The 20,220-nt window shown below is 38.3% G+C and overlaps 1 protein-coding gene across 12 annotated transcripts in view; it reads right to left on the bottom strand.

The window, feature by feature from the left end:
- Positions 1-20,220, bottom strand: part of DAP3 (death associated protein 3) — a 37,161-nt gene that overhangs the window by 12,665 nt on the left and 4,276 nt on the right. For 8 of the 12 annotated variants that reach the window (XM_070497888.1, XM_070497890.1, XM_044758593.2 and 5 more), the window contains exons 2-3: positions 4,918-4,999; positions 49-171 (exon numbers count right to left, since the gene is read on the bottom strand). In XM_070497888.1, the coding sequence (XP_070353989.1) occupies positions 49-171; positions 4,918-4,959 (165 nt within the window). In that variant the 5' untranslated portion in view covers positions 4,960-4,999. Of the gene's footprint in view, positions 1-48; positions 172-4,917; positions 5,000-14,993; positions 15,179-15,293; positions 15,352-20,220 lie in introns of all 12 variants that reach the window. The other 4 variants (XM_070497889.1, XM_070497892.1, XM_070497887.1 and 1 more) reach the window with 2 other exon arrangements.

Genomic DNA, 20,220 nt, shown 5'->3' with positions numbered 1-20,220 from the left:
ACAAATTATATGCCCTGAAAAAAATCCAAATATACATCAGCAACTCACCGGGTCACTCTCACTGGTGCGGGAAACAGCTCTGGGACTCTCAACTGGAACCTGATTATCCAGATGAGCAGCAACGTTTTGGGGTGCCTGGCTCCCCGTGTGCAAAAAATGTCCAGCGTCCAACTAAAAAAAGAAACCACTTTAGTGTTCTGGAATTATCAGGTTTTTTATGCTTGCTACAACAATAAGGTTTTTCTTTTTTTAAAGATTGGCGTCTGAGCTAACAACTGCCAATCTACTTTTTTCCTGCTTTTTTCCCCCAAATCACCCCAGTACATAGTTGTATATTTTAGTTGTGGGTCCTTCTAGTTGTGGTATGTGGGACACCACCTCGACATGGACCAATGAGCAGTGCCATGTCCACACCCAGGATTTGAACTGGCGAAACCCTGGGCTGCTGAAGCAGAGCACGCGAACCCAACCACTTGGCCACGGGGCCGGCCCCAACAATGAGGTTTTAAGCCATGTCTGCAACAGGGAAAAATGTCACTACCATACATTTTAGTTTTGTGTAAAACAAATCCTTGTTATTATTTATAATTCTCTAAGTCCAATCACATTATTCATATTCTGAATGTGTTGTGTTGCTGTGTCATGGCTCTGTTCCATATGGAAACAAACGATTCTGTTAGAGATTGTTCTGGAGCAGAGCATAGCTATTAACAACCTAAAGCAGGAGACTCCGTTTAATGCTCTTGCCCACAGTAATGAATGGTGGCCAGTACGGTATGATCCTCAGCTGTTTAGCAATCACAGTCACCTCAGTTACTAGGGGATCGGTGCAATGTTGCTATTTGATAGGTATAATTACACTCCCCACAATAATGCTAGCTGTGCCCTGGGATAAAGAATCTTTCATTAAGGACATGTAACGAGGGAGTGTGTAAAGCATCCAACTAAGTGAAAATAAACTGCTCTACGGGCAAGTCAGTGAACTGCACACGGAAGCCTCTGAAGTGGGGAGGAGTCGAGGGAGAGGATGAGATTTCAAGAAACAAATCTGAAAAAGTGCTAAGTGGAGAACCCCCAAGCTGAGCTTAGTGATAACAGACCTCATGTAGAAGTGAAAAGATGCCCATTACAAGGGAAAGATTAGAAGCCAGCAGAAGCAGAATGAGGATGTGAGAGCTTGCTGAATTAAGGAAGTTGCTTGGTAAATCAATAGGTAATGTGAAAGCTGCCTGTAGGTTATATTCAGTCTCACCATGCAGCTTCACGAGTGCAGCAATGTATACTATTTTTATACCACCCCTCATAACTCTTATACCCATTTTATAAGAGGATCTTAAACTCCATAACGACATTCTAACTGGTATCTTTACCTCTAAATCTTTGACTCTTCATCTTTCATAGTCTAAAGATTTGTCCTCCCAAATAATAGGTTTAATCTTCAGCTAATCAAAAAGCTTGAATGGTTCCTGACTAATGTCAAAATAAGTCTCGAAGGCCTTAGCATGATTATCAAGGCCGATGTGATGACTTCAATCTACCTTTCCAGTCTCATCCCGTCATGAACTCTATACTCTATTCATATGCTAAAACATTATTCACTTTTATGTTTCTATGCTTCTGCTCATTCTACTTCAACTTCCCTCTCTCTCTGTTTAAACCTTACTTATCCTTTAAGGTTCATCTCAAATGTCACATCCTCTGTGAAGATTTGCTAGACACCTCCAGCCAAAAGTAATTATCTTTCCCTCTCTGCTGATAGCACTTTCTTTGTATTGCATGGCATTTTTACTCTGCCTTGAACTGCATTCATGGCTTTTGTTAACTCAGTACCTATTACATGCCAGGCAATACAGTGTTTTACAGCCATTATTTTTGAGTCAAGAATCCTAGAATATAGGTTGAATATTATGCCTGTTTTATGATGGGGGAAACCGCGGTTCAGGGAAGTTAAGTAATTTTACCTAAGGTCACAGAGTTGGTAGGTGGTAAAATCAGAATTCAAATCAAAGTTCGTCTAACACCAAAATCTCTATTCTTTTTATTATATCATGTTATCTTGCACATAAGTTTGTCTCCCATTCTAGTCCACACACACTTGGAAGAGAAGGGATCAGATTTTATTCCTCTCTGTAGCTCCTTCTCCAAATACCTAACACACCACAAATACTTCATACTTGTGCCCTGGAATAAAGAATCTTTCATTAAGGACACATAATGGGGGAGCGTGTGAAGCAGCCAACTAAGTGAAAGTAAATCGTACTACATGCAACTCAGTGAACTGCACCCAGAAACCACTGAACCAGAACTTGTATATTTAATATGAAGTAAAAGGGTAAAGTAATAATAAAGTTGCTCCAACTTTGTTGGAGAATGGCAGAGAGAGCAATGTTTATCAAACACCTAAATACTGTACATTTCCAGCCTCCCTTGCAGATAGATCGGGGTCATGTGATTATTTCTGGCTAATGAGCTGTAAATGGAAATAACTTGTATCAATTCTAGTCAGAGGGGCTGGCCTGGTGGCACAGTGGTTAAGTTCACATGTTCTGCTTCAGTGGCCCAGGGTTCGCCGGTTCCGATCCTGGGTGTGGACATGGCACCGCTTGGCAAGCCATGCTGTGGCAGGCATCCCACATATAAAGCAGAGGAAGATGGGCACAGATGTTAGCTCAGGGCCAGTCTTCCTCAGCAAAAAGAGGAGGATTGGCAGCAGATGTTAGCTCAGCACTAATCTTCCTCAAAAAAAAAAACCAAAAAAAATTCTAGTCAGAGCCAGTTAAGAGTGGGTATAAATTCTTTTTTCCCCTGCTATGGCAATCTTAAAATCTACATGCTGAGATGACATCCCAAGATGATGAACCTTCTCCCTATGTCTACCCCCTCCCACATTTGCCTGCAAACCATTTTGGAAATATTGTAACAGTAAGAACAAAACAAAACAAAACATATACACACAACACAAATAATATCATTTATTGTGTTAAGCCAATGAGAATTCAGGGTGTTACCTCAGCATAGCAATCTGAATAATACACCCCAGTACTGATACTACTCAATTTTCTCAATTCAACTGGAGAGAAAACACCACGTCTTTAAAAAAAGTAGCAGCCAAGTGGAAAATTAAAGATATTCAAGGGCCACAAGGTGGTGCTATTTCTATAAGAATCCTATAACTTTTTAGTTAAATGCTTTTTGCAGCAAATTAAAAGCTAGCAAAATGGATTCCTTCCTTCTTATGGTGTGATATATGGCATCACCGAGCTAGTCTCTTATTTCCAAGGAAAACAACCATATGTACAATTGCCTCTGCACAGTTTCAGAATGAAAATCATGCAGTTCCTGAAAGAACAGCATTCATGAGCCAGTCAAGGTTACTCTAAACCAATCTACAAAAAGCACAAAATTCTTCTCACTGACACCTTTCTGCAGTTTCAATTCAGGTCTTTCTTATCTGCTATTAAGGAAGAAATTTCAGCCTTTAATGTAATTATGTGAGGGCAGAATCCATCCCTCTGTTGATCCTTGCTTTTATTTTCATTTTATTTTATAATTATGGGTTATTTTATGTACATAAGTTTATCATGAACCCCTGGAAAAAAGATAAATCCTATGGGAGGAAGGGCTCCTTTTCTAGACAATCTAATCTATAATTAAATGATCAGATGGAAGTGACTAAGCCCTCTGGCTCACTTCTCATCCTTCAGGACTAACTCTGAGAGGATTTCCTCTGGATCCTACTTAATCCAGGTTAGGTGCTCCTCCTGGGTGCTGTAACAGTACCATACTATAACGACTATTTATTCATGATTGCACTACTGGACCTTGAGGTCCTGGAGAACGTGGACCATAACGCGCACTATTGTGAGCACAGTGGTTAAGGCCACATGCTTTGAAGTCAGACAGATCCGGCATCTAGTGTGGGCTCTACAACTTCCTAATGTGTTGCTTTAGGCAGGTTACTTAGCCGTTCTAATCCTCAGCTTCTGAATTTGTGAAACAAAGATATTATCTACTTCAGGAGTTGGTCATGAGGATTAAAAGAAATAAAGCACTTAGCACAGTGCCTGGCACATAATGAATACCCAACAATTAGTAACCATTACTAGTAAAATGAGTCATCTTAGAAACCTGAGTACCTGCCATATGGAAGGTACTGAAGGTATTTGCTAAAATACATGAAAGAACGAAGTAAAGCAACAGAATGGTCTTTTTTAATATATGATTTTATTATTTTATTAACCTATCAGATAGACGTTAAAGGTCTACACTGGCAACTTATTTTTATTTATTTATTTATTTATTTTTATTTATGTATTTATTTTTTAAAAGATTTTATTTTTTTCCTTTCTCTCCCCAAAGCCCCCTGGTACATAGTTGTATATTCTTCATTGTGGGTCCTTCTAGTTGTGGCATGCGGGACGCTGCCTCAGCCTGGCCTGATGAGCAGTGCCATGTCTGTGCCCAGGATATGAACCAACAAAACACTGGGCCGCCTGCAGCGGAGCGCGTGAACTTAACCACTCAACCACAGGGCCAGCTCCTATTTTTCTTTTAAATAATTCATGAAGGGATGATAATCATTAATCCAACTAGAGAATAATAAAAGTTAATATAGATAATGGCAATCAAGCTTATCTATTTTTTTAAAATGTTAATTCTCCTAGGGCTGGTAAATTCTCAAGCACAACTATTCTACTGAGACCTATTATTTGAAGATTTTTAGGGCAGCTGGGGGTCAAATTTATGGGCAGAAGAATGGAATTGTGACTGTTCTTTTGAGTGTAAACTTGTAAATTAACACACTAGTCAGCTGAAGCTCTCCAGAGAGTTTTACTCTGGATACAATGAATCCATCTAAAAACAAGAAAGCCACCTAAAGACAGTTTGCACAAAGCATTCAGGTCAGTTAGGACTCACCTTATGGACCCTGGAGATAAGTCTTGTCATTCCTTTCAGCATTGTCCTGCACTCTCAAAAGAAGTGAAAAGGCAAGCCAGAACTGGGAAAAGATATTTGCACAATGGATTAGTATCTAGACTAAATAAAGAATACCTACAAATTGATAAAAAAATGAGAAGACACAAACAGACATTTCACAGAAAAGGAAATACAAATGGCTAGTAAACCCAAGAAAAGATTTTCATCCTCATTACAAATCAAGGAAATGTAAACTAAAACCTCCACAATGAGATACCATTCACAACCATATTGGGAAAAATGAAAAAGTCAGAAAATAGCAAACATTAAAGAGGCTATGAAGTGTTGGGAACTTTCACACACTGTCAATGGGAGTGTAAATACAAATTTGGCATTATCTTGTAAAGTTGAAAATGTACAAGTCTATGACCCAAGTATTCTACTCCTTGGTATTTATTCTAGAAGATCACTCATAAATGTACACTGGGAAATACATATAACAATGTTCACAGTTGTAGAGAATGAATTACTAAAAACTGTAAAAACACCACTAGCCTGGTGGTGTAGAGGTTAGGTTTGTGCACTCTGCTTTCGTGGCCCAGGGTTTGCCAGTTCAGATCCTGGGCACAGACTTGCACACGGTTCATCAAGCCATGCTGTGGCAGTGTCCCACATACAAAATAGAGGAAGATGGGCACAGATGTTAGCTCAGAGACTATCTTCCTCAAGCAAAAAGAGAAGGTTGGCAACAGATGTTAGCTCAGGTGCCAATCTTTGAAAAAAAAAGAAAAAGGGAGTGACGTGAGCAACATGGTGGAGTGAGCCCGCAGGGGACTCTCTCCCCTCCAAATTACAACCAAAAGGAGCAACTACTTTCCAATCAAAAACTCGTAATAACACAGAGATCATCAGAGACCCACAGCAGCCAAATGACAGAGGGCGGAGAGGCCGGAGCCGCCCTTGGAGTAGCTGGAACGGGGTAAGAGATCTTCACTCCCTCCCCTAGAGACTGGGATTGGTGCCGCGGGTGAGGGAAGGAGCGGGGGAGGGGCTGCACGTCTGGGAGATCATCCAGGACTCCCACAGACAGGTGTAGTGGAAATCCTTTAATGGGGGAAAGCTTTCACGTGGGGGAACCCCATCAAGCCAAGGCCCCAGGAAACCAGAAAGCGAGAGCTGATCGGAATCCAGGTCTCCACATGAGAGAAAGTGCCTCTCCTCCCCAACCCACGCTGTGCGCCGCCATCAGTGCTGAAGGTGGAGGGCTCAGAATGTGCTGTTCTTGACCCCCATCTAGCGGCGACAGGCTCTAACTGCAACCAAATAGTAGCATTATGTGCAAAAACTACTCCTCTACCATCCAGCAATTTATAAAAGCTCCAGACCAAAAGGAAAACAAAAAATCACAGAATTATGTCCTGAGGACTTGGAAATAGGTAAACTAAGTTAAAATGAATTCAGAATAGCTATCATCAAAAAACTCAACGCGGTAAAGGGAAATATAGAGAAACAAGTCAACAAGTTCTGGAATTACTTCACAAAAGAGATTGAAACTATAAAGAAGAATCAATCAGAAATAGTAGAGATGAAAAATACAATGGATAAGATAAAACAGAATACAGATTCCTGGAATGCCCATGCAGACACCATAGAGGAGCAAATTAGCATAATCAAAGATAGACAGGTTGAATGGCTCCAGACAGAGGAAGAAAGAGAAGTAAGAATTAAAAAAACTGAAGAAAATCTCCGAGAAATAGCAGACTCAATGAGAAAATGCAACTTAAGAATCATCGGAATTCCTGAGGGCGTGGAAAAGGAAAATGGAGCAGAAAGTGTGCTCAACGACATAATAGCAGAGAACTTCCCAAATCTAGGGATTGAGAGAGAAATGTGTGTGGAGGAAGGTTTCAGATCTCCTAGATTTGTCAATGTAAAAAGACCTACTGCAAGACATATAGTAGTAAAAATGGCAAAAATGAATGACAAAGAAAGAATACTCAGGGCAGCAAGGCAGAAGAAAATAACCTACAAAGGAACCCCATCAGACTTTCAGCGGATTTCTCTACAGAAACCGTATAAGCTAGGAGAGATTGGAATGACATATTCAAAACCTTAAAGGATAAAAATCTTCAGCCAAGAATACTCTATCCAGAAAAAATATCCTTCAGATACAAGGGAGAAATTAAAGCTTTTCCAAACAAAAGCTAAGGGAATTTGTAGCCACAAGACCTCTACTACAAGAAATCCTCAAGAAGGCCCTCACACCTGAAAAAAGAAAAAAAGGGAGAAAGGTGTCACAAAACACAGAGTAGGGAGACAAATAGAATCAGAACAAGATAGCAAATATTCAACTATAGCATTAGGAGAAAGGGAAGGAAATCACTAAAGCAAAGACAATCCTATCACTCTAAGCACAAACTCACAACACAAGTTGGAATAAGAGATGAAAATAATAATTTTGGACGGGAGGAGGAAAGGGACTGAATCAGTTTAGGCCAAGGAAGTAAGAGACCACCAGAAAATGGACTATGTTATGCACGAGATTCTGAATACAAACTTCAGGGTAGCCACTAAACTGAAAAACAGAACAGAGACACAAAACATAAATAAGGAAAGTTCTAGGAAACCCAGCATAAGAAATTGCAGAAGTCAATGGGTAGGCTAAAACACACAGGATGAGAAACAAAGGAAATGTAGGAAAACCAGAAAACGAGCAACAGAAGGACAGCATTAAGCCCTCATGCATCAATAATCACCCTCAATGTAAACGGATTGAACTCTCCAATAAAAAGACACAGAGTAGCAAAATGGATTAAAGAACAAGATCCAACAAATTTGTTGCCTCCAGGAAACACACCTCAGCTCCAAGGACAAACACAGGCTCAGAGTGAAGGGGTGGAAGACAATACTCCAAGCTGATGGCAAACAAAAGAAAGCAGGTGTCACAATACTTATATCAGACAAAATAGATTCAAGATAAGGCAGGTAAAGAGAGACATAGAGGGCCAATATATAATGATCAAAGGGACACTTCATCAAGAAGAAGTAACGCTTATAAATATCTATGCACCCAACACAAGAGCACCAAAGTTCATAAAGCAACTATTAACAAACCTAAAAGAAGATACCAAAAATAACACAATAATAGTAGGGGACCTCAACACCCCACTCACATCAATGGACAGATCATCCAGACAGAAAATCAACAAGGAAACAGTGGAGCTAAACGAAAAGATAAAACAGTTGGCCTTAATAGACATATATAGAGTGCTTCATCCAAAAAAAGCAGAATACACATTCTTCTCAAGTGTGCATGGAACATTCTCAAGGGTAGACCATATGTTGGGAAACAAGGCAAGCCTCTACAAATTTAAAAAAATTGAAATAATAACAAGCATCTTCTCAGATCATAACGCTATGAAGCTAGAAATTAATTACAAGAAAAAAGCTGAGAAAGGCATAAAGATGTAGAGACTAAACAATATGCTATTAAACAAGCAATGGATCACGGAAAAAATTAAAGAAGAAATAAAAAAAATACCTGGAGACAAATGAAAATGATAACATGCCATACCAACTCATATGGGATACAGCAAAAGCTGTATTAAGAAGAAAATTCATCGCAATACAGGCACATCTTAACAAACAAGAAAAATCCCAAATAGGCAATCTTAAACTACACCTAACTGAACTAGAGAAAGAAGAACAAATAAAGCCCAAAGTCAGCAGAAGGAGAGAAATAATAAAAATCAGAGCAGAAATAAATGCTATTGAAACAAAAAAGGCAGTAGAAAGGATCAATGAAACAAAGAGCTGGTTCTTTGAGAAGATAAATAAAATTGACAAACCCCTAGCCAGACTTACAAAGAAAAAAAGAAAGCTCAAATAAAAAAAATCAGAAATGAAAGAAGAGAAATAACAACAGACTCTGCAGAAACACAATGGATTATAAGAGAATAATATGAAAAACTATATGCCAACAAAATGGATAACCTAGAGGAAATGGATAAATTCTTTGACTCCTACAATCTCCTAAAGCTTAGTCAAGAAGCAGCAGACAATGTGAACAGACCAATCACAAGGAAAGAGACTGAAACAGCAATCAAAAGCATCTCAAAGAATAAAACCCCAGGACCAGAGGGCTTTCCTGGGGAATTCTACCAAACTTTCAGAGAGGATTTAATACCTATCCTTTTCAAGCTATTCCAAAAAATTAGGGAGGACGGAACACTTCCTAACACATTCTATGAGGCCAACATCACACTGATACCAAAGCCTGACAAGGACAGCACAAAAAACTACAGGCCAATATCAGTGATGAACATAGATGCAAAAATTCTCAACAAAATTTTGGCAACCCGAATACAGCAATTCATCAAAAGGATCATACATCATGATCAAGTGGGATTCATACCAGGGACACAGGGATGGTTCAACATCTGCAAATCAATCAACGTGATATACCACATCAACAAACTGAGGAATAAAAACCACACGATCATCTCAATAGATGCAGAGAAAGCATTTGACAAGATCCAACAGCCATTTATGATAAAAAAAAAAAACTCTGAACAAAATGTGCATAGAAAGGAACTACCTCAACATAATAAAGGCCATATATGACAAACCCACAGCCAACATACTCAATGGGCAAAAACTGAGCACCATCCCCCTGAAAATAGGAACGAGACAAGGATGCCCTCTATCACCACTCTTATTTAACATAGTACTGGAGGTCCTGGCCAGAGCAATCAGGTAAGAAAAAGGAATAAAAGGAATCCAAATAGGGAGGGAAGAAGTGAAACTCTCGCTGTTTGCAGACGACATGATCTTATATATAGAAAACCCCAAAGAATCCACTGGAAAACTCTTAGACGTAATCAACAACTACAGCAAAGTTGCAGGGTATAAAATCAATTTGCATAAATCAGTAGCATTTCTATATTCTAACAACGAACTAACAGAAAAAGAACTCAAGAACACAATACCATTCACAATCGCAACAAAAAGAATAAAATACCTTGGGGTAAATTTAACTAAGGAAGTGAAGGACCTATATAATGAAAATTACAAGGCCTTTCTGAGAGAATTGGATGATGACATAAGGAGATGGAAAGACATTCCATGTACATGGATTGGAAGAATAAACATAGTTAAAATGTCCGTTCTACCTAAAGCAATCTACAGATTCAACGCTATCCCAATCAGAATCCCAATGACATTCTTTACAGAATTAGAACAAAGAATCCTAAAATTCATATGGGGCAACAAAAGACCCCGAATTGCTAAAGCAATCCTGAGAAAAAAGAACAAAATGGGAGGCATCACAATCCCTGACTTCAAAACACACTACAAAGCTACAGTTATCAAAACAGCATGGTACTGGTACAAAAACAGGTGCACAGATCAATGGAACAGAATTGAAAGCCCAGAAATAAAACCACACATCTATGGACAGCTTATCTTCAACAAAGGAGCTGAGGGCATATAATGGAGAAAAGAAAGTCTTTTCAACAAATGGTGCTGGGAAAACTGGAAAGCCATATGTAAAAGAATGAAAATTGACCATTCTTTCTCACCATTCACCAAAATAAACTCAAAATGGATCAAAGACCTAAAGGTGAGACCTGAAACCATAAGGCTTCTAGAAGAAAACGTAGGCAGTACACTCTTTGACATCAGTATTAAAAGGACCTTTTCGGACACCATGTCTTCTCAGAGAAGGGAAACGATAGAAAGAATAAACAAATGGGACTTCATCGGACTAAAGAGCTTCTTCAAGGCAAATGAAAACAGGATTGAAACAAAAAACAACCCACTAACTGGGAAAAAATATTTGCAAGTCATATATCTGACAAAGGCTTAATATCCATAATATGTAAAGAACTCTCACAACTCAACAACAAAGAATCACACAACCCGATCAAAAAATGGGCTGGAGACATGAACAGACATTTCTCCAAAGAAGATATACGGATGGCCAATAGGCACATGGAAAGATGTTCATCATCGCTGATCATCAGGGAAATGCAAATCAAAACTACACTAAGATATCACCTTACACCCATTAGAATGATAAAAATAACTAAAACAAATAGTAACAAATGTTGGAGAGGTTGTGGAGAAAAAGGAACCCTCATACACTGCTGGTGGGAATGCAAACTGGTGCAGCCACTACGGAAAACAGTATGGAGATTCCTTAAAAAATTAAAAATAGAACTACCATACGATCTAGCTATCCCACTACTGGGTATCTATCCAAAGAGCTTGAAGTCAGCAATTCCAAAAGTCCCATGCACCCCAATGTTTTCTGCATCATTATCTACAATAGCCAAGACATGGAAGCAACCTAAGTGTCCATCAACAGATGACTGGATAAAGAAGAGGTGGTATACATACACAATGGAATACTACTCAGCCATAAAAAAGAACAAAATAGTCCCATTTGCAACATGGATGGACCTTGAGGGAATCATGTTAAGTGAAATATGCCAGGTAGAGAAGGACAATCTCTGTATGACTCCACTCATATGAGGAATTTAAAAATGTAGACAAAGAGAACAGATTAGTGGCTACCAGGGGAAAGGTGCGGTGGGGGGTGGGCACAAAGGGTGAAGGGGTGCACCTACAACATGACTGACAAACAGTAATGTACAACTGAAATTTCACAAGATTGCAACCTATCATTAACTCAATAAAAATTAAATTAAAAAAAAAAAGAAAAAAGAAAGGTATCCCAAAGACTATATGCTAAGACTTCAGTGGTCACAAAAATCATAGGCTTTTTTTTTTTTAATTAAATTTTTACTATGGTTATAATTGTAGATTCACATGCAGTTGAACGAAATAATATATTGTCCTATGTACCCTTTACCCAGTTCTCCCCAATGGCAATATCTTGCAGAACTATAGTACACTATCACCACTGTGGGAGTGACACTGATATCAGTCAAAATACAGAACATTTCCATCACTTCAAGGATCTCTCAGGTTGCTCTTTTATAGCCTCTCCCAGGGCCCACCTCACTTAACTCCTCCCATTCCTCAACCCCTGACAATCACTAATCTCATCTTCATTTCTATAATCTGTCATTTCTAGAATGTCATGTAACCTTTTGATACTGGCTTTTTTTTCACTCATAATTTTCTGGAGATTCATCTGGGCTTCGTGTTCTATGTATCGAAAGTTCGTTCTTTTAATCTTGGGTTCTATTCCACAGTATGGATGTGCCTGCTTGTTTAATCATTCATCCGTTGAAGGACATCTGGGTTGCTTCTAGTTTTGGCCTATTACGAACAAAGCTGCTATGAACATTTGTGTACAGGTTTTTCTGTGAAGAGAATCAGGTTAAATGATTCAGTTCAAGAACGGAACTCTTCAGAACTAGTTCAGAACTGATTTAGTACTACAATGATCTTAATAATAATCACTCAGTATTTTGCAGAAACAGGCTCTAAAAGCAATTTATAGGCTTTACCTCACAAAAATACTATGGAGTAGACATTATTATACCCAGGTGAAAATAGGGATGGATAGACTAAATAGCGTGCCTAAGGGTATACAGTCTAAAATTGGCAGTTTCAGAATTCAAGCCTATGACTCTGCAGCCTTTCTCATTAGCCATTGCACATACTATACTGTCAGTCATCAAGGGCCTGAATATTTCTACTGATGGGAACTCACAGGGCAGTCCATACGGTTTTCAGACAGCTTTTATGGGAAGTTATCTCACACTGGTGAAATGTCTCCCTGTAGCTTCCATTCACTGTCCCAGTCTTTCTCTAGGGTTTTACAAGCCATCTTCCAAACAATAAATTGAAGATAGTTATGTCCTCTTTTTTCTTCTGGGTAAATGTCTTCGTTTTTTAAAGTAATCACCACACAAGTCCCTTCTCTATATTACTTATCAATACTCTGCAAGTATGATCTATTATTCTTAGATTTTATATTTACAAGAGTAACTCTTTTGTAACTCTATCACACTACTGTTTCACTTATTTTTATTTTTTTTAAGATTTTAGTTTTCCTTTTTCTCCCCAAAGCCCCCTGGTACATAGTCATGTATTTTTAGTGGTGGGTCCTTCTAGTTGTGGCATGTGGGATGTCGCCTCAGCATGGCCTGATGAGCGGTGCCATGTCTGTGCCCAGGATTTGAACTGGTGAAACCCTGGGCCGCCGAAGCGGAGCGCGGGAACTTAACCACTCAGCCATGGGGCCAGCCCCTATTGTTTCATTTAGAACACAGTTCACTAAAATTATCAGTTCCTTTTTTTTTTTAAACAAATACTGTTACCTATCAAAATCCCGGCAACCTTTTTTACGGAAATTGTCAAGCTGATCTCAAACTTCATATGGAAATGCAATGGACCCAGAATGGCCCAATAACCTTGAAAAGAAGTTGGAGGGCTCACATTTCCAGATTTCAAGTCTTACTACAAAGCTACAGTAATCAGAACAGTGTGGTATTAGCATATGTCTATAGATCACAGATGTCTGATCCGTATGTCTATAGATCAATGGAATAGAGTTGAGAGTTCAGAAATAAACTCTTACATCACAGTCAGTTGATTTTTAACATAAGTGCCAAGACAATTCAATGAGGGAAAGAACAGTCTCTTCAACAAATGGTGCTGGGACAACTGGATATCCACATGTAAAAGAATGAAACTGGACTCCTACCTCACATCACACACAAAAATTAACTCAAAATAGATCACAGACCTAAATGGAAGTGCTAAAACTATAAAACTCTTAGAAGAAACACAAGAGTAAATCTTTGTGACCTTGGATTAGGCAATGGTTTCTTAATGATGCCAAAAGCTCAAGTGACATAAATAAAAATAGATGCTTAGACTTCATCAAAATTGAAAACTTCTGCTTCAAAGGGTACCATCAAGAAAGTAAAACACAACCGACAGAATGGGAGAAAATACTTGCAAATTACATGTCTGATAAAGGACTTGTATCCTTAATATATAAAGAACTCTTTATAATTCAATAATAAAAAAAACAAAACTCAAAAATAGGCAAAAGATTTAAACAGACATTTCTCCAACGAAGATATACAATGGCCAATAGCCATGAAAGGAGGCTCAATACCATTAGTGATTAGGAAAATGCAAATCAAAAACACAACATGATACCACTTTTAACTCACAAGGATAGCTAAAATCAAAAGGACAGATGATAACAAGTGTTCAGGAGGATGCAGAAAAACTGGAATCCTCATATACTGCTGTCTGGAATGTAAAATGGTGCAACCACTTTGGGAAACAGTTTGGCAGTTCCTCAAAAGATGAAACATGGAGTTACCAAATGACCCAGCAATTCGACTCCTGTTTATATACCCAAGAGAAATGAAAACATATGTACACACAAAAACTTGTGCACAAATGCTCACAGCAGCAGCATTCATAAGAGCCAAAATGTGGAAACAATTCAAATGTCCATCAACTGATGAATGGATAAACAAAATGTGGTGTAGCTATACAATGGAGTATTATCCAGCAATAACAAGAAATGAAGTTCTGATACCTGCTACAACATGGATGAATCTTTAAACAAAGGGAAAGAAGTCTGTCACAAAAGACCACATGTAGTATAATTCAAATTATATGAAATGTCCACAATAGACAAATCTATTGAGCCAAAATTAGATTAGTGGTTGCCAGGGGCTGGGAGAGGGAAGAATGGAGAGTGCCTACTGATGGGTTATTTTTGGGGTGATAAAAATGTTCTAAAATTAGATAGTGGTAATGGTCACACAACTCTGTGAATATACTAAAAACTCACTGAATTGTATACTTTAAAGATATTGAATTTTATGGTATGTAAATCTCAATAAAGCTGTTATTAAAAAATGTTGCTATTTAGCCATATTAAAACAATACAGCAATAGCAGAAACTAACATGCACAGATTAACTACTATGGGCCAGACAATGTGTTATATACATTACATGCTTTATGTTATTTTATCATCATAGCATCCTCTGAAGCATTGCATCCACTGTTGCTGCATAACAAACCACCCCAAAATGCAGTGGCTTAAAACAATAACTACTTATAATTGCTCACAAGTCTATGGCTATAGGCTGTTAGTTCTTTTGCTCTGGGCCAGGTTTGCCTATTTCTGTAGGGCTTCCTCAAGCTTCTGAGGTTGGCTGGCTGGTCAAGGTTGGCCTCAGCTGGGTCATTGTCTCTCATCCTCCAGCAGTGTGACCTGGACTTCTTGTCATAGCAGTGGCAAAGGTCGAAAAGAGCTGAAACATTTAAGACTTGTTCAAACCTGGCTCAGAACCAGCACAGTGTTCTGTCACATTCTCTTGCAGCCTATATAGGCCAACCCAGATTCAAAGCATGGGAAACAGACTTTACCACTTTATGGGAGGAACTGCAAAAATCACAATTTTTCTCACACGTGGAAGCCACGGTACTGTTAAAAAAAATGGAGAAGTTTGGATGTAAATGTGCTTATTGGACTTAACAGCCCACATTCCTCATCACTACATCATATTTCTTCCTAGGTGGCCTGAATCTTTTATTTGTGCAGCTATCTGTTAACTTTGAACCTAGCTAAGAATAAATGAATTATTAAAATTCATTTTATTAATTTTGAATGTTACTTCAGTTTGCCAATATCTTCTTTTACTAATAACATTTTTCATAAGTTCTTTCTTTCTTTCTTTTTTTTTTTGCTGAGGAAGATTAGCCCCAAGTTAACACCTGTTGCCAATCTTCCTCTTTTTTTTTCCTTGAGGAAGATTAGCCTTGAGTTAACATCTGTGCCAATCTTCCTTAACTTTATATGTGGGTTGCTGCCACAGCATGGCTGACGAGTGGTGTAGGTCCGTGCCTGGGATGTGAATCCAGGCCACCAAAGCGGAGTGTGCTGAACTCAACCACTACACCAAAGGGCTGGCCCCAAGTTCAAAATTTTTAACGTTTAGTTAAAAGCTTTAACAGAATTGCAAAGATAGTACAAACAGCTTCCTTATACCCTTCATCCAGCTTCCTCTAACGTTAACATCTTACATAACCATAGTATAGTTATCAAAATCAAGAAATTAACATTGTTACAATACTATTAACTAAACTACAGACTTTATTTGGATTTCCCCAACTCTTCTGCTAATGCCTCTTTCTATGACAGGATCCAATCCAGGATCCCACTTATGGAGATCTTTTTGTTTTTCTAAATCTATTACCAACACATTACCTATCCTTGAAAAATTTTGTGAAAATTATAAATTTGAAAAATATATCCTCAGTGATCTCATACAAGTAACAATTTAATAGGATACAGTTGCCTGAAGAGTTCTGCAGCATAGTCTAGATCATTGGTTCTCAATCTCGGCTGCACATTAGAATCACCTAAGCATTATTAAAACTTCTGAAGTCCAGATTCTATCTCAGATCAATTAAATCACAATCTCTGGTAGTGAGACTCAGACATTGGTATTTTTTAAAGTTCCCCTCTGATTCCAATGTGCAGCTAAGAGTGAGAACCACTGAATAGATGTCAATGGTTAAGGGAATTTCAACCCATTTAACTAACATGTAGTCTTTGGGTATGGTTATTCAATCAGTTAAACATTCAGTACATATATTCTCCAAAAAGCCATAATGATACTGTCAAATGCCTTATTTTAATGAAGACATAATATACATAACCGCATTATTTTGATTTACCATTCTAAGAATTCTGACAGAAAGATGTATTAGTCTGCCAGACTTTTTCTCCACTGAAACTAGACTGAAATCCTCATGATCAGTAATTGTTTTCTAAATCAGTGGTTCTCAACTGGGGCAATTTTGCCCCCCAGGGGACATCTGACAATGTCTGGAAGCATTTTCGGTTGTCACAACTTGGGAGAGTGGTGCTACTAGCATCTAGTGAGGAGAGGCTAAAGATTCTGCTAAACATCCTGCAATGCAGAGGAGAGGCTCCCGTAACAAAGAATTATCCAGCTTCAAATGTCAATAGAGCTGAAGTTGAGAAAGATTCTTCTAAATCCTGAGTCCTACAGGAAAAATCAGGTTCATGGAGACTAATCTCATTGCTTTCATAATTTCAGTTAGGAAAAAGAGAATTTGTTATGCTGCATTCTCCAATCCTGATTATATCTGTTTCCCCAAGTTTGGAGTCCCAGAGCAGCATTAGGACTACCGAAGTAAAGGAGTTTCTCTGAAGCTCTTGAAACACTGATTATGACGAACTTCAAGAGTGCAAACCTCTTCAAGTTCTCAGTCTTGTACCTCCAGGTGTTATTGCTAGAAACAATACACACCTTGTCTCCAAATGATAGGGGAGCAAGTGATGATGCGATGTACACCTACTTCTTTTTTTTTTTTATTGAGTTATTGATAGGTTACAATCTTGTGAAATTTCAGTTGTACATTAATGTTTGTCAGTCATGTTGTAGGTGCACCACTTCACCCTTTGTGCCCACCTCCCACCCCACCTTTCCCCTGGATGTACACCTACTTCTAATGGAGAAAGCAAAGGAAGGAAGGAAATGGAAGGGACTATGATTGCTTCCTAAGCTAGAGAATATTCTGGATATGCCTCAACAAACTGAACCTACAAAATTCCTCAACAAACTGACTCCAGACTGGTGAAACATCGGAGAGGTCTCTAATAGCGTCACAAAAGACATGTTAAGTGTATATGCATAGCCAATCTTTTTTTTTTCCTTTTTTTTTTTTTGCTGAGGAAGATTTACTCTGAGCTAACATCTGTTGCCAATCTTCCTCTTTTTTTCCTTTTTATGTGAGCCGCTGCCACAGCATGGCTGCTAACAGATGAGTGGTGTAGGTCAGTGTCTGGGATCTGAACCTGGGCCACTGGAGCAGAACACACCAAACTTAACCACTAGGCCACTGGGGCCAGCCCACACATGCCCAATCTTAACACCCTAGAATTTTAGGGCTCAGTGGTATAGTTATACTGACTTCAATCCAACTGTACATTTAGATTAAGTTCTGAAGTAGAGATGCATAAAGATAAAAACTTAAAGAAAAATAATACAAAACAATCTGATCTATTGTGGTGCAATGTTGCAGGTAATTCTCTTTCCTGATTTTTATTTCTAATGTTATTAACGATAATTAGCAATATTCATAATATTGCATATGCAATAAAAACTGTCCAAACTGCTGTAAGGTGCACATGTTAAAAAAAGGTTTTTATGAGACCTAGGCAAAACCTTTTTCTTTTTTTGAGGAAGATTAGCCCTGAGCTAACATCTGCTGCCAATCCTCCTCTTTTTGCTGAGGAAGGCTGGCCCTGAGCTAACATCCGTGCCCATCTTCCTCTACTTTATATGTGGGACGCCTACCACAGCATGGCTTGCCAAGCAGCGCCACGTCCGCACCCAGGATCTGAACTGGCGAACCCCAGGCCGAAAACCATTTTTATAATGACATAATAAAAACATAGGGATCTCTACATATATAAGATTATTCAATTGCAACAGTTTCTAATATGGAAAGAACTTAAATATCTGTCAACAGGGGATAGGCAGCAAATCCATACAACAGACACCATGCAGCTGTTTAAAAACAAAACAACCTCAGAAGCTCTCTGCCTACAAATGAGGAAGAATCTCCAATACGTATTAAGTGAGAAATAACAACAAAGCGCAGAACAATGTATATAGCAAGCTATCACTGCTATATACAAAAGGGAAAAATAGATCCAATTTGTTCATAAAAAGGTAAATATTTTGAGTGATATACAAAAAATAATAATATTGGTTGCCTTCAGGGAGAGGAAATGGGTTTCTGTAAGTGCAGGAAAAGAGGAAGAGTGGTGTCTTTGGTACTTTTTGAATTCTGAACCATGTTGCTATTACCCACACAAAGAGTAAATTTTAAAAAACTAAAACAACAACCCCCTAGGGAATCCTTTAAAACTAACAAATAATTATTCTGTATGAATTATATTTCTCTATATAGGGAACCCCGATGCAACAAATAGTGTTAGGCTAAGATTGAAGACAATTTAAAACAGTGGGTCCCCATCCAGACAACACATCTAAATCTATCTCGGGAACATCTGATAAACTCTGGTTTCTCAGATGAGTATCCTTCACATAACATTCTCTACAGGAAAAAATAACATTGTTCTAAGTTTGTAAAAGTCTTTTTTCTTCCTGAGACCAGGTTTTGTATCTGTAAAACAAGGGCATGAACCAGAGTAGTTTGCTAGATATTTTCTCCCCCTCTCTGGTAAAAGAACTTTTACCAAGCTAAGAGCAATTTATACTATTAACATATAAAAGAGATAAAGGGGCTGTGCTGCTAAAGGTAGGAGTAAGGAGCACCTCCCTCAATGTTTCCTTTCTGCCAGCTACTGCAGCACATCAGAAAAAGCCCAAGGCTTCAAAGACCTCAAGCAACCACGATACCAACAGTTAACATTTACTGAACACTTTGAACACGCCAGGCACTGTTGTAAGTGCTTTATGTGTATTAACTAATTTTATCTTCACAACGATCCTATGATGTAGCTAATATTATCTCCAATTTGCAGACAAGGAAAGAGTGGCAAATGTGGAGAATGGTTAAAAGAATGGACTCTACAATTTAACTGCTGGGATTTGAAACCTGGCTCTCCTACCTAATAGCTGTGTAACCTTGAGCAAATTACTTAAACTTTGTCTCTGTTTCTTCATTGCTAAAATGGAGATAATGGTAGTATCTAAACATAGGGTTGTTATAAGGATTAAATGATATATAAATTATCTGTTTCTTACTACTCCTAAGTGTCTACCCAAGTTTACACAGTTACCAAGTAGCAGAGCTAGGCTTTGAACACAGGCAGTCTGAAGTGTACATTTCTACTTTGCTAAAAGGCAATCAATCACCTGAAGCATGAGTTTAAAATCTTGGTACCCAAACAAAAATTTCAGAGTTCTTCCCTTGTTAAATAGAAAATTATTTAGACTATTATGCTTATTCTTACCCATAACTCGTCAAATGTAAAGTCAATCCTGATGATATTCTAGTAAGTTTTATCTTTAAAAATTTCTTTTAACATTTGAAACCTTATTTTAAAAGTTTATATTGAAGAGCTTCTCCTGTTTATCCATATTGCATTTAGACAACATCCCAGCAAAGAAGCACCATGAAAGAAATGTTTACTTACTTCTATTCCAGTGCGGAAATCCGAGGGCAGCTTAGCTAAGACTGCTGCTATACAGCAATATCATAGAGCCCAGCTGTCCATTTACAGCTTGAAAACTGATGCCAGGAGAAGCAGAGCAGTAGGGAAATACTGGAAATCTAGGCAGTTTTGTTG

This window comes from Equus asinus, chromosome 25 (genome assembly GCF_041296235.1).
Source record: "Equus asinus isolate D_3611 breed Donkey chromosome 25, EquAss-T2T_v2, whole genome shotgun sequence".
In the NCBI taxonomy this organism is placed as follows: Eukaryota; Metazoa; Chordata; class Mammalia; order Perissodactyla; family Equidae; genus Equus; species Equus asinus.
The sequence above is the reverse complement of the archived record's forward strand: the minus strand, read 5'-3'. Positions and strand labels throughout refer to the sequence as shown.